Source organism: Orycteropus afer, unplaced genomic scaffold (genome assembly GCF_000298275.1).
Source record: "Orycteropus afer afer isolate SDZICR_OR568_19922 unplaced genomic scaffold, OryAfe1.0 scaffold00024, whole genome shotgun sequence".
In the NCBI taxonomy this organism is placed as follows: domain Eukaryota; kingdom Metazoa; phylum Chordata; class Mammalia; order Tubulidentata; family Orycteropodidae; genus Orycteropus; species Orycteropus afer.
In genome coordinates, this window is record NW_006921611.1 from 9,101,304 (window position 1) to 9,115,896 (window position 14,593).

Sequence of the window (14,593 nt, forward strand, 5' to 3'; positions counted from 1 at the left end):
CTGAAATCAAAAAATCCATTTTCTTACCTCAAGAAAGGTGAAAATGAATAGCAGGAATCAATTAAATTAAAAATAATAAAACATTAGCAAAAATCAATGACACATAGAGTTGTTTTTTTGAAATCTCACTGGACTTGATAAATCTCTATTTAACCAGCTATCCTGAAGGAGCAAATACTTAGACCTGTGGGCTCAGGACGTGGTCTCAGGGGATATCTCAGGGGACATCAAGATCAATTGGCATAACATACTACACAAAAACATTGTTCTACATCCTACTTTGGTGAGTAGTGACTAGGGTCTTAAAAACTTGCAAGTGGCCATCTAGATACAACAATGGGACTCTCCTTGCCAGAGCAAAGAACAATGAGGAAAACAAAAGATGCATGGAAACAATTAGTCCAACAGATTAGTAGACCATGTGATATTCAGCCTATATGACCATGAGACCAGAAAAACTAGATGGTGCCCAGCTACCACTGTCAACCACTTGAAGGAGGATCAGTGCATGAGATCCTGGAGAGTAGGAGAAAAATTTGGAACACAACTCAAAATCATAATAAAAGACTAGGTTTGCTGGTCTGATGGAGCCTGCTGAGACCTCTGAGACTATGGCCCCTTCAGGTCTGGAACTGAACTCACTCCTGTGGCTTCTAATCAAACAATGGACAGGCATATGGGGTGGACATTTACATCAGGTAGACACAATCTTTGGAGTGATCAATCATGGGAGAACAGGAGTAGAGTGTTTTCAGAGGGAGATAGCTTGGGGTTGGGGGTGGTGCATGGGAAGGAAAGACACAAGAACAGGTAACTATGGGGAGGAAGTAGGAAGAGGTCTGTTACATTGTGGGGAGTTGCAGTCAACATCATGAAACAAAATATGTATGAGCTGATGTATGGAAAATGAATTTTCTCTGTAAACTTTAAGTCCTTTGCTCTGTAAACTTTAACTCAAATCACAATAAAAATTTTAAAAAATGTAAAACAGTTAATTAAATTTAAAAAAGAAAACAAGGAGAGAACACAAGTGATAATAATGAAACAGGAGAAATCACTACAGATCCTGCAACCATTAACAGGATAAGAGGGTAACACTTCAAGCAACTTTATGCTCATAATTTCAGCAAGTAATAAATGTCATAAGTCCCTGAAAACTGTAAGCTACCACAACTAAACCAAAAAATTAATAATCAAATTTTCCCATAACCACTAAAGTAATTGAATAGATAATAAACACAAAGCTTCTTCTCTCCCCTACCATGACAATAAGTTATTTCTAATGAATTTTACCAAATTAGAATTGAGAGTCCAAACAGGAACTCTCTCCTATTTATGCTCAAATGATTATCAAGTGTACCAAGACAATTCAATGGAGGAAGATTATTCCTTTTTACAAAAAGTACTTGAGCAACTTGGTATCTACATTAAAAGGAATGAAATTTGATGCCATCATCACACCATTTACAAAAATTAACTCAAAATTGAATGAAAATAAATGTACATGCTAAAATCATAAAACTTGGAGAAGGAATTACAGGATTAAATCTTTGTGATGTTGTATTAAGATTCTTAGATATGACACCTAAATTTACCAAAGAAAATAATAGAATAGTCAGACCATATCACAATTAAAAACTTTTGTGCTTCAAAGGATACCATCAGGAAAGTAAAAAGACAAGCAATAGAATGGTAGAGAGCATTTGTATATAAAGGGTTCTTAGAACTCATCAATAAAGACAAATAACCCATTTAAAAATAGTCAATAGGTTTGAATAAACACATTTAAAAAAGGTACACAAATGTCCGATAAATGTATTAAAATTCAACCTCATTAGTCATTAGAGAAATGCAAATGAAAACCACAAGATACTACTTCATACTTACTAGGATGGCTGGAATAAAAAAGATGGATTCTAACAAGCAGTTACCAGGACTCGGATAATTTTGGACCCTCATACATTGCTCATGTTGTTGTTGTTATTATGTGCCATCTCATGGATATATAAAGTAGTATTGTTGTTGTTAAGTGCATCCGGTCATTTCTGACTCATAGCGACCCCATGCACAGCAGAATGAAACACTGCCTGATCCCGCGCCAGCTCCACGATCACTGCTATTCTTGAGCCCATCATCGCAGCCATGGTGTCAATCCATCTCGTCAAAGGTCTTCCCCTCCTTCGTGGACTCTCTACCTTACCAAGCATGATATCCTTCTCCAGGGAATGGTCCCCTTTGACAACATGACCAAAGTAAGTGAGACGAAGTCTGGCCATCCTCTCTTCCAAGGAGCATCTCAGCTGCACTATCTTAGGACAGAGCTGTTAGTTCCTTTGGCAGTCCATGGTACCTTCAGCATTCTTTGCCAGCACCACAACTCAAAAGCATCAACTCTTCTTTGATCTTCCGTATTCAAAGTCCAACTCTCACATGCATATGAGGCGATTGGAAATATCATGGCTTATGTCATGTGCACCTTAGTCCTCAAGGAGAAATCCTTGCTCCTCAGCACTTGATACATTTCCTTCGCAGTTGACTTTCCCAATGCTACATGTCATCTAATATCCTGACTGCTGCTTCCGTTGGCATCGATTGTAGAACCAAGCAATGTGAATTCTTTGACAACCTCAAACTTTTCTCCATTTATCATGATGCTGCTTATTGGTCCAGTTGTGAGGATTTTTGCCCTCTTTATATTGAGATGTAATCCATACTGCAGACTGTGTTCCTCAGTCTTCATCAGTAAGTGTCTCAAGTCATCCTCACTTTCAGCAAGCAAAGCTATATCATCAGCACATCTCAGGTTGTTAATGATTTTTCCTCTAATCCTGATGCAATGTTTTCTTCATGTAGTCCAGCTTCTCGGATTATTTGCTTAGTATATAGATTGAATAAGTATGGAAAAAGGATACAACCCTGACATGCTCCCTTCCTGATTTTAAACCATGCAGTTTCCCCTTGTTCCATTTGAATGACAGCCTCCTGGTCAAGGTACAGGTTCTTCATGAGTACAATCAAGCATTCGGGAATTCCCATTCTTTTCAGTGTTGTCCATAATTTGTCATGATCTACACAATCAAATGCTGTTGCATAGTCAATAAAGCATAAGTAAACATTTTTCTGGTATTCTTTGCCTTGAGCCAAGATCCATCTGAAAGCAGCTAAGATATCCTTAGTTCCATGTCCTCTTCTGAATCCAGCTTGCACCTCTGGAAGTTCTCTGTCAATATACTGCTGCAAACATTTTTAAATTATTTTCAGTAAGATCTTACTTGCGTGCGATATTAATGATATTGTTCAATAATTTCCACATTGTGTGGGATCACCTTTCTCTGGAATGGGTAAAAATATTAATCTCTTCCAGTCATTTGGCCAGGTATGTGTCTTCCAAATCTCCTGGCATAACAGAGTGAGTGCCTCCAGTGTGGGATCCGTTTGTTGAAATATCTCAATGGGTAATCTGTCAATTCCCGGAGACTTGTTCTTCACCAATTCTTTCATTTCAGCTTTCACTTCCTCCTCCAGTACCATTGGTTCTAGATCATATGCCACATCCTGAAATGGATGGAGATTGACCAGTTCTTTTTGGTACTGTGACTCTGTGTATTCTTTCCACCTTCTTTTGACGTTCCCTGCGTCATTCGCATTTTGCCCTTAGAATCTTTCAATATTGCAAATCAGGCTTAAATTTTTCCTTCAATTCTTTCAGCTTGAGAAATGCCAAGCATGTTCTTCCCTTTTGGTTTTCAAACACCAGGTCTTTGCACATTTCATTATAGTAATTGGCTTTGCCTTCTCGAGCTGCTCTTTGAAATCTTTGGTTCAACTCTTTTATCTTGTCACTTCTTCCATTTGCTTTGGCTACTCTCTGCTCAAGGGCAAGTTTCAGGGTCTCTTCTGTCAACCATTTTTGTCTTCTCTTCTTTTGTTGTCTTTTTAGTGACCTCTTGCTTTCTACATGGATGATGCTCTTGATGTCATCCCACAATTCATCTGGTTTCCGGTCATTGGTGTTCAATGCATCAAATCTATTCTTTCGATGGTCTCTAAATTCAGGAGGGATATATTCAAAATCATATTTGGCTCTCATGGACTTGTTTTAATTGTCTTTACGTTGAACTTGCATATGAGCAGTTAACGGTCTGTTTCACAATCAGCTCCTGGCCTGGTTTTGGCTGAAGATATTGAGTTTCTCCATTACCTCTTGCCACAGATGTAGTCAATCTGATTCCTGTGTGTTCTATCTGGTGAAGTCCACGTGTACAGCCGCCATTTGTGTTGTTGAAAAAGGTGCTTGCAATGAACAAGTCATTGGTCACGCAAAATTCTACCATGTGAGTTCCAGCATTATTTCTGTCTCCAAGGCCAAAATTTCCAACTATAGGTGATTTTTCTTTGTTTCCAACTTTTGCATTCCAGTCACCAGTGATAATTAACACATCTTGATTGCAAGTTTGGTCAATTTCAGAATGCAGAAGTTGATAAAAATCTTCAATTTCCTCATCTTTAGCTTTGGTGGTTGGTACATAAATTTGAATAATAGTTGTATTAACGGGTCTTCCTTGTAGGCGTATGGATATTATCCTATCACTGACAGCATTTTACTTCAGGACAGATCTTGAAACATCCTTTGTGATGATGAATGCCACGCCATTCCTCTTCAAACTGTCATTCCCGGCATAGTAGGTCATATGGTTGTCTGATTCAAAATGGCCAAAATCAGTCCATTTCAGCTCACTATAATGACAAGAATATCAATTTTTATGCCTTCTATTTCATTTTTGACAACTTCCAATTTTCCTAGATTCATACTTCATACATTCTATGTTCCAATTATTAATGGATGTTTACCACTGTTTCTCCTCAGTTTGAGTGGTGCCACATCAGCAAATGGAGGTCTCGAAAGCTTTACCTTATTCATATGAGTAAGGCTGGTTTTACTCTGATAATGCAGCTCTTTCCCAGTCCTACTTTGAGAGCTCTCTAAGCTAAGTGACTCATCTTCCTCCTCTGTATTGGACAGTGTGTCTGGACTATTCATAAATTTGCACAGTAATATATCAGACAGTGTTTCTCTGCTATTCATAAGATTTTCTCTGGCCAATTCTTTGAGAAGTGGATGGCCTCCTCCTTCTTCCTAGTCTGTCTCAGTCTGCAAGCCAGGCTGATACCTGTGCACCAGGTGCACCTCACTGGGTTTGAAATACCAGTGGCACAGCCTCAAGACTCATAGCAACATGTCACCACAGTAGGACAAACTGACAGACAAGTTTGACTCCCTTAGCTGTTGGAAACCCCTCCAACCACCCTTACCTGGATCCCTGCGGCTAACTCCTCGATCTGTTCCAGTCCCCTTTGCCTTTTCTGTCCTCTCCCTGCTTCCTGCCTCGTTGCTTGTGGGGGTTGGCCTGGGTTCCCTCTCCTCACCTGGCTCCCTGCGGTTGACTCCTCAATCTGTTCGTATCCCCTTTGCCTTTTCTGTCCTCTCCCTCCCTTCCTGCCTTGCTCCTTGTGGGGCGTGGCCTGGGTTTCCTGTCTTCACCTGGGTCCCTGAGGCTGACTCCTTGATCTATTCTGGTCCCCTTTGCCTTTTCTGTCCTCTCTCTGCTTCTCACCTCTCTGCCTGTTCTTGTTGTTGTTATTGTTATGTGCCATCAAGTTGGCCCTGACTCATAGTGACCCCTCCTTGGGTCCGAGGCAGTATCTCTATGGAAGTAGATTGCTCAACCTTCCTTTTGAGGAGTGGCTGATGGGTTTGAACCACCTGCCTTTTGGTTAGCAGTCAAGTGCCTTCAAACCTGCCTTTTGGTTAACAGTCAAGTGCCTTAGGCACTATGCCTGTTCTTAAGTCTCTGAAATCCAAATGAGAATGCTACCACTTTAAAATCCAAAATGGTTGCCACTTGTAAACATTCAAAATGGCTGCACCCTTGGTCACTTTAAATATCCAAAATGGCTGCCGCTTGTAAACATTCAAAATGGCTGCACCCTTGGTCACTTTAAATATCCAAAATGGCTGCCGCTTGTAAACATTCAAAATGGCTGCACCCTTGGTCACTTTAAATATCCAAAATGGCCACCTCTTTTGCGGGACCAGAAGGTGGGTGGGAGTGGGGGATGGCCGAACCTCCATTCACCAAGCAGGTATGGGGTATAAGAGTAACAAGGGGAATGTCACACCTTGTCAGTCTTCCAGGTCCAGAGTGTCCTTGGGGCTACTCGGATATCTTCTGGAGGCTAGAAGTCTGAATTCCAGGTGCTGGCTCTCACACTTATAGAAGCTGGCAAGTCCAAAGTTCTCAGATCAAACGTCAAGATGGAGGCTTTTCCCAACTCTTGCAGCTGCAGGTACTGAGGAGCTCAAGGTTGGCAGGAAGTACACTGGCTGTTAACTTCAACGAATGATGAATCCAAGATCTCCAGGCTGAATGGTGGATTGTTCGCTCATGGACAGGTGTAGGCAGCACAACAGAATCCCCTGCTACACTCCAACTATTTGTTTACCCCTCAGTAAGTCAGACCTTCTCAATGCTCTAACTCTGGGGCTCCATAAAAAGTTCAGCAAACTTTGAAGAATTCAAATGATGTTGAGTGTGTTTTCCAAACACTATGGAGAACACTTATAGAAGCTGGCAAGTCCCAAGTTTTTGGATCAAAAAACAAGCTGGAGGCTCTTCCTGACTCACACATAAAGTAGTACAGAAACTTAGAAAAATAGTTTGACAGTTCCTCAAAAATTAAATATAATTTACCATTCTTGTTGCTGTTAGGTGCCTTTGAGTTGGATGCAACTCATAGTGAGGCCATGCACAATAGAGCCAACACTGTCCAGTCTTGCACCATCATGACAATTTTTTCTATGCTTGAGCCCATGTTGCCTCCCCTATGTCAGTCCATTTACTTGAATGTCTTCCTCTTTTTTGTTGATCCTTTACTTTATGAAGCATTATATTCATCTCCAGGGATTGGTCCCTTCTGACAACATGACCAAAGTATGTGAGATAAAGTCTTGCCAACATCGCTATTAAGGAGCATTCTGGCTGTACTCCACCACTCCTCTGTCAGTGTGTCCTCCTATGGTGGCTTGCATGTTGCCGTGAGGCTGAAACTATGCCACAGGTATTTCAAGATGACTTGAAGCTTTTACCAATGAAGATCAAAGACTAAAATCTTCAGTATAGATGACATCTCAACATAAAGAAAACAAAAATACTCACAATTGGACCAACAAGTAACACCATGATAAATGCAGTGTTAAAGAGCAAAGATGTCAATTCAAGGATTAAGGTGCACCTAACCATGATATTTTCCATCACCTCTTAGGCATGTGAAAGTTGGGCAATGAATAAGGAAGACCGAAGAAGAGTTGATACCTCTGAGTTGTGATGGTGGTGAAGAATACAGAATAAAACATAAAGCATTTTTCAGAGAAATAGGAACTGTGGGAATTTATTACCAACAGTCTTGCACTACAAAGAAACTTCAAAGAAAGTTCTTCAGATAGAATGCATATGAAATCAGACAATAACTTGGATCCAAACAAAGAAATGAAGATCTCCAGAAATTTTTAAATGAAGGCAATTATAAAGGACCTTTTTTTCCTTATTATAATCACAATAAATTATTGTCTAAAGCAAATATAATAATATATTGTGGGTTTATAGCAAATACAAATTAAAATGTATGATAACAATATCACAAAAGATAGGAATATTAGGGTGTAAAATGTTGTAAGATTCTTACACTAAACATTAAATTTCAAATCTTATTTGAATATAAGATGTGATTAATTACAAGTGAATGTTCTAAATCTTAGGGACATCCCTAACTTTAAAAGAAAAAAAAAAAAAATCTTGAAACCAGATTTTGCCAACAATGAAGATAAAATAAAACCATGAAAATTAGTCAATCCAAAAATAGGACAAATTTGGAAAAGACAATAAAGAAAAAACAACTTGCAAGATGAAGCTTTTAATCTGTCCATATTGGTAATTATGTGTATAAATAAAAATCTTTAATATGAAGACTACATATAAGATTTTGAGGCACTCAGCCTACTGCAATTAGCTTGATCTCCACCATCTGCAAACATATAGGAAACATCTGATAAATCTTAATACAGTATTTTATAGCTACCATTTGGACAGTCTGTGCCTTCTCACTCAATCTCTGTAGATAAACTGGCTTCAATATGGACAGCTGGAATACTAGCTTCTCCAATGTCACCAGGGTTGCAAATTATTTTCTTTAGCTGGCTGCTGAAGTAGATGTCCTTTTAATAGAGCAACATCTTGGTCATGCTCAGAATATTGACACAGAGCATTGGTGCCTAATTAATTTCATCTTGTTCATCAACTGTAGGGATAGACGTAGCATGCTTCCTTTTTATTCCCTATGCTTTTCTACTCTTTCAGACTTACTGTAGGTATAATGGCTGGAAATCCAGCAGTGTCATAAGATCGAGAGGATACCTGGCCAGGATCTAAAGCTGAAAGCTCAAGAGTCAGAATTACTTATAACAGAGTGGAGCAACTACAACTTCACTGGACTGCTAGCCTGCACTATTACTTTGTTTGATGTTTGTGGAGAAGAAAAAAAAAAAAAAACTTACTTTCATCAAGTGTCACCAGGGTTGACTCATAGTGACCTCCATTGCATTTCTGAGGTGGTAAATTTTTACAGAAGTAGATTGCCCCATCTTCCTTCCATGGAGTGGCTGGTGAGTTTGAACCTATAACTTTCTGGTTAGTGGGCAAATGCCTTAGGCACTGTGCCACCAGGGCTCCTTTGTGGAGAAAGGAGGGGCTTAAACTATTTAAGCCAGTTGGTGATACTTGTTAACTGCAGACAAGTTTCAATTCTTAAGATATGCTTATGCTGTGTAGAAATGATAATGGAATTTGAAATTATATCTTAAGTCTCACTTATAATAAATATTTGGCAAAGTGAAAATTATAGAAGTGTTAAATGTGACAGCATTTGTGTGTTAGACTTTGGGGAAAAGAGAAATAGAAAGATGATGGATAGATAGATAGATAGATAGATAGATAGATAGATAGATAGATGATCGATAAATAGATAGGCAGAAAATGATGGTACACAGCCATGTTTTGTCATAGAAAAACCATTTCATGGAATGGTACACTAACAAAAGAAAATAACAAACTATCATGCTTAGTGTGAATCAGTTTATATAAAGTTCTTATAAAGTTAGATAAATATGTTTATCTATTCATTCATATATATTCATAAAATTAACTTCAAGAATTTTTGTAAAAATATTAACAGTGTTTATATCTCCAATATGAGATTTGGAGAGACTGTCTCTTGGATTTTTGTCATATTTACATTGTTTTAATGAATGCATATTATCTCTAATACTATCATGCCATCAAATATTTCATGACTTATGAAATCTATGAAATGTGATGTTATTCTATAGGTACAAAGTGCATGTGAAGTGTGATTCTTAATTCAGTAAATATACACAAATTTCACCAGAAAAAATACTAGATATCCATGGACATATTAATCATTTCAATGTCTGTGTGTGATTACAGATGATCATTATTTTCTTATTTATATTTTCATTTTATATTTTTTCTATATCAAACATAAACTTTATAATGAATAAATAAGTTTAAATGATCACAATTAAAAGTTTGGGGCATTTTAAAGTTATTGAGGAAAATAAAACTATGTACCTTATTATCACCACAAATAGTTCCACTTGGTACCCACATATGGCTGTAATTTTTATTTCTGTATGGAAAATACAGGCTAACGCATATGTCTCCTTCTACACCAGCATAAAGGACAGCAGCATCTTGTTTTGAAAACGGAGATTTACTTTTAGAGATACACATTAATTTTCCACAACGTAGGTTACTACAAATAGACCAACAAAAGAAAATCATTAATTTTAAGTGATGGAAAAATAATATTTCTAAAGAAAGAAACATCAAAACAATGCTTATGAACAAAATACTGTATTAATTAAATTGTAAAGTACTTAATAATCTGAGGGCATTGTCATGAAATAAATACTAAGTAAACATTTTAATGACATGAATTACTGCCTGATTTCATGCTTTTCCAATTTCCCAGATGTCTCCTTCTTTCATCATATGCCTTTTCTTGTGGATAAATCCCACATATTCTTTAATCACAGTTTAAATTTATTACTTGAGAAAGATCTGCTGTTCTCATAGATTATGTTTAGACAATTGCATTGTGTTCACATAAAACCTTGTTTTGATTTTCTAACAGTCATAATATCTGTAATTACTTCTGTACTGCAATTTCCCCTCAAAAACTGTAAGATTGAAGAGATGATATATGTGAATCCAATGATTTATATTCATCACTTCCTGTACTTTAATATAGTAATACTTATATTCAACTAGTAGAGCATCTAGTACAGTAATTTAATAATTTTTAACTGAATAAAGGTAATGACTATTGAGGTAAGGAGCTCAGACACAGTGTCAGAACACATTAGCCTTGTGTTTTGAGGACTCTATTGTCTATAGACTATCTCAACACTCTCTGGGAACCAATGAAAGCACAGCATATTGGTATTTGTTATTACACTCAACAATGGTATATTCAAAAGTTTCCTGAGAACGAATGAAAGAAAACAAACCAGAAGCAATGTTTTCAAGATTTTTATTTATTTTGTTATTGGTAGGTGTTGGGAACATGCACAGCAAAGCATACCTCAATTCAACTTGTTTCTACTGTAAAATTCAGTGACATTGATTACATATTTCAAGTTATGCAACCATTCTTATCCTCCTTTTCTAAGTTGTCACTCCTCCATTAAGGAACTCTGGTGGTGTAGTGGATAAGGCATTTGGCTGCTAACCAGAAGGTCAGAGGTTCAAACAAACAAGCTGCTCCGTGGAAGGAAGATGAGGCTACCTACTACTTCAAAGATTTACAGCCTGGGAAACCCAGTGGGGGTAGCTATGAGTCAGAATCCACTAGGTGCCAATGAGTGGTTTTTGGTCTTTCTCCTCCATTAATGTCAACTCACTGTTCCTTAAAGGTATGGTTAATGAAGTTAAAGTGTTTTAAGATCCTTATATTCTCCAATAAATAGTAAATGCAATCATTCATATTAGATTTAACAGGGCCTGTATGCATGCAGTAATTTCTTGAGCACTCACTAAAAGAATATAAAAATGTATAAGTACCAAAATAAAACAGGGGAAAATATAAATATTTAAAAACTTAATCCAAAAGAAGAGAAAAAGGAAGAAAAAAGAAAAAAGCAAGTGAACAAATGGAAAATTATAAGACTGTTTAACTTAAACATATCAGTGATTCTATTAAATGGAAGTTGAATAAATGACTCGGTTAAATAGTAAAGACTAATTGGATTCTACAGGAGTAGAATCAATTTGATGACAACTGGCTTGGTCTTTCTGGTTTTAACTGAAAATACATTTAACAATGATTTACAAATATATATATAATGCTGTATTCAACAATTGAAGTAAATGCATTATTTTTATGTGCATATGGAACATTTACCAAAATAGACAGCATTGCTTAGGACACAAAGTAAGACAAAACAAACTTCAGAGGATTAAAATCACAAAGAGTAAGTTCTATTATCACAATGGAATTAAGCTAGAAATGAATATTAAAAAGTTAAGCAATAAGTAATCATTTAGAAAGTAAGAAATACATTTCTAATAACCTAAAGATCAAACAGAAATATCATAATACAAACTTGAAAATCTCTTTATTGGAATCAACACTCATAGGACACACCAAAATAAACACTTAAATGAAAAGTCTTGTACTATTTTATACTTCCACCAATAGTTCATGAGAATTTTGTTTATTCTACACCTTCATGAACAGTCACAGCCCACTAAAATGTCTTTTTTTCCAGAAATAAAATTATTTTAACGTTTTAATTTTAAATTCACAATGTATCTAGAATATTTTTGTATGATGCTTGATGTGGTTGATATTTATTTATTCTTCCATATGGATATAAAATCACCCTGAAGAATTTATGGAATAGGGCCTGCAGACAGTTTTTCTCTCTCTTACTCATTCTGCATTACTAATTTGTAATAAATCTTCTAATGAATTATGTCAGCTATTCTCAGCCTCTTCCACTTACACAATCAATTTCACATTCAACTCTTCATTTCTTGTTATCTTTATTTCAAAAATAAAACACTTGGATTTTTATGGAATGTCATTGAATATATTTTTCTGTATATTTCTTACACATTTTTATTTGATTTAACCTTAGGTATTTGATTATTTTTTCAATTCCATTATATATAAACCAAAAACCAAATTCACTAACATGGAGCTGATTTGACTCATAGCAACTCTTCCTTGGGTTTCTGAGGTGGTATAACTATGGAAGTAGATTGCCCAGTCTTCCTTCCAAGGAGTGACTGGAGGGTTTGAGTCACCAACCTTCTGCTTAGCAGTCAAATGCCTTAGGCACGATGCCACCAGAGCTCATTATATATAGTATTTATTTTTTTAAAAAATATTTTCTGATTATATATTGCTAGTATATACAAGTATATCACATCTAGCAATCTTGGTATATTTTATTATTGATTTTAATAGCTTATCTGAAGTTTTTTGTTAGTTATTTGTTATATTTTTTATGCATTTACTATCTGAACAGACAGTGTTTATATTTTTCTCTAGCTCCTTTATTTTATACTTCCTTTTCATCCCTTTGCATGTAGGATAGTATTTCAGGGGCAATATTGAGTTTGAGCAACAATATCAGCCATTCTTGTCTCATTTCTAATTTCAAGTGAAAACTCCAAAATTTTACTATTTAATATGAAGTTTTGTATAGTTACTTTATAGAAAACTTTTATCAGATTAAAGAATACCCTTTATATTATTAGTTCACTGGGCTTTTACTATACATGGTTGTCAAATGTCATGTTTTCTGACATGTTTTGTCCTTAATCCATCAATGTATGGTGACTTACATTGATAGATATTTTGAGTGTTAGAATCCAACTTTGGTGGTGGAATATTTTGGAAGGATAGCAATAATGGTGATAGGTACAACATGAAAAATGTCATCAATGCCCTGAGCTGTAAATGTAGAAGTTATGCTGGCAAATGTCTTGTGTATGTTTTTTCCACAATAAGAAAAGGAAAAAAAAAAGTATATAAAATAGCTTATTAATATTTTTATATTGATTACCTGGTGAAATTATAGTATTTGAATCTATTGGGTTAAATAAAATAATAAAATACATATTTTTTTTTTAAAGGAGGCAATGGAGAAGCTCAATATCATCAGTTAGAACAAGGTCAGGAGCTGACTGTGGAATAGACTATCAATTGTTCATATGCAAGTTCAAGTTGAAGCTGAAAAAAATGAAAAGAAGTCCATGAGGGCCAAAATATGACTTTAATTATATCCCACTTGTATTTAGAGAAATCCAAAGAATGTAATTGGCCCTTTGAAAACCAATGACAGAAGATCAGATGAGTTGTGGGATGACATTAAGGACATCATACAGGAAGAAAGCAAAAGGTCATTAAGAGTACAGGAAAGGATTTCTGGCAAGATGGCAGAATAGGCAGACAAGTTACACAGACCCTCTATAACAAAGAAATGAAAAAACAACTGAAACAGATACAGAAGATAACCTGGGAGCCCTGAACTTTGAAGGAAAGGATAAAGAAGTGAATTAAATACCAAATAGTAGAAGAACCTGAATGAAAACAGTGAATAAGAAGAGAAACAGAGCTGCAGACTGTCCGCTGTCCCAAGGTCTGCAGCCATTTTGAATATTTGCAAGTGGCTTTCTGATCTGGGCAGCAATCTAAGAATAAAAAGAAAAGGAGAAAGGAGGAGGGAAAAAAGAGTAGTTTAAAAGCAAAACTGGGGGTGGTGTACAGACAGGAATGGATAGCCAAACTATAACACAATGGAATAATATACAACATTAAAAAATAATGGAGAATCCATGAAATACTTCATAATGTGGATAAACTTGGAGGACATTATGCTTAGGAAAATAAGTCAGTCACAGAAGGACATTGTACTAGTCCACTATTGTAAAAAGTCAAGGAAAGGTTTATATATGGAAGGAAACTTTAGTTGTTGGTTACCAGGGTTGGGAGGAAAGGGGAGGAAAAATTGCTAGATAGGTAAGAGACAAGTACTGATTTAAGTGAAAGGAGAGGAAATATACCAAAAGCAAGTGACTAAAACAATAACACTAAAGAAAAGGAAGACACAGAGAGGTGCACAACAGGTACAGACAACAAGATAAATACTTTTAGATATAGAATACTGCATTATCAGTAATAAAAACATTAATCTATGGGTAGATACATAGGTAGACAGACTGAATGATCAGGTATGTCTAGACAAAAGGGAATATATCTATGACCATACATAAGTTTGGCAGACAATATTTCTATATATGTATTTGTAAGTGCTATGTTGTTGTTGTTGTTAAGTGCTGTCGAGTCGTTTCCAACTCATAGCGACCCCATGCACAGCAGAACGAAACACTGCCCAATCCCGCGCCAGCCCCACAATCCCTGCTATACTTGAGCCCATCATCACAGC

General features: G+C 36.2%; 1 protein-coding gene across 1 annotated transcript in view; it reads right to left on the minus strand.

Moving 5' to 3' along the window:
- Positions 1-8,049: 8,049 nt before the first annotated feature.
- Positions 8,050-14,593, minus strand: part of LOC103192141 (disintegrin and metalloproteinase domain-containing protein 2-like) — a 147,235-nt gene continuing 140,691 nt past the window's right edge. The window contains exons 15-16 of the mRNA XM_007935066.1: positions 9,705-9,888; positions 8,050-8,082 (exon numbers count right to left, since the gene is read on the minus strand). Coding sequence (XP_007933257.1) covers positions 8,050-8,082; positions 9,705-9,888 — 217 coding nt within the window. The remainder of the gene's footprint in view (positions 8,083-9,704; positions 9,889-14,593) is intronic.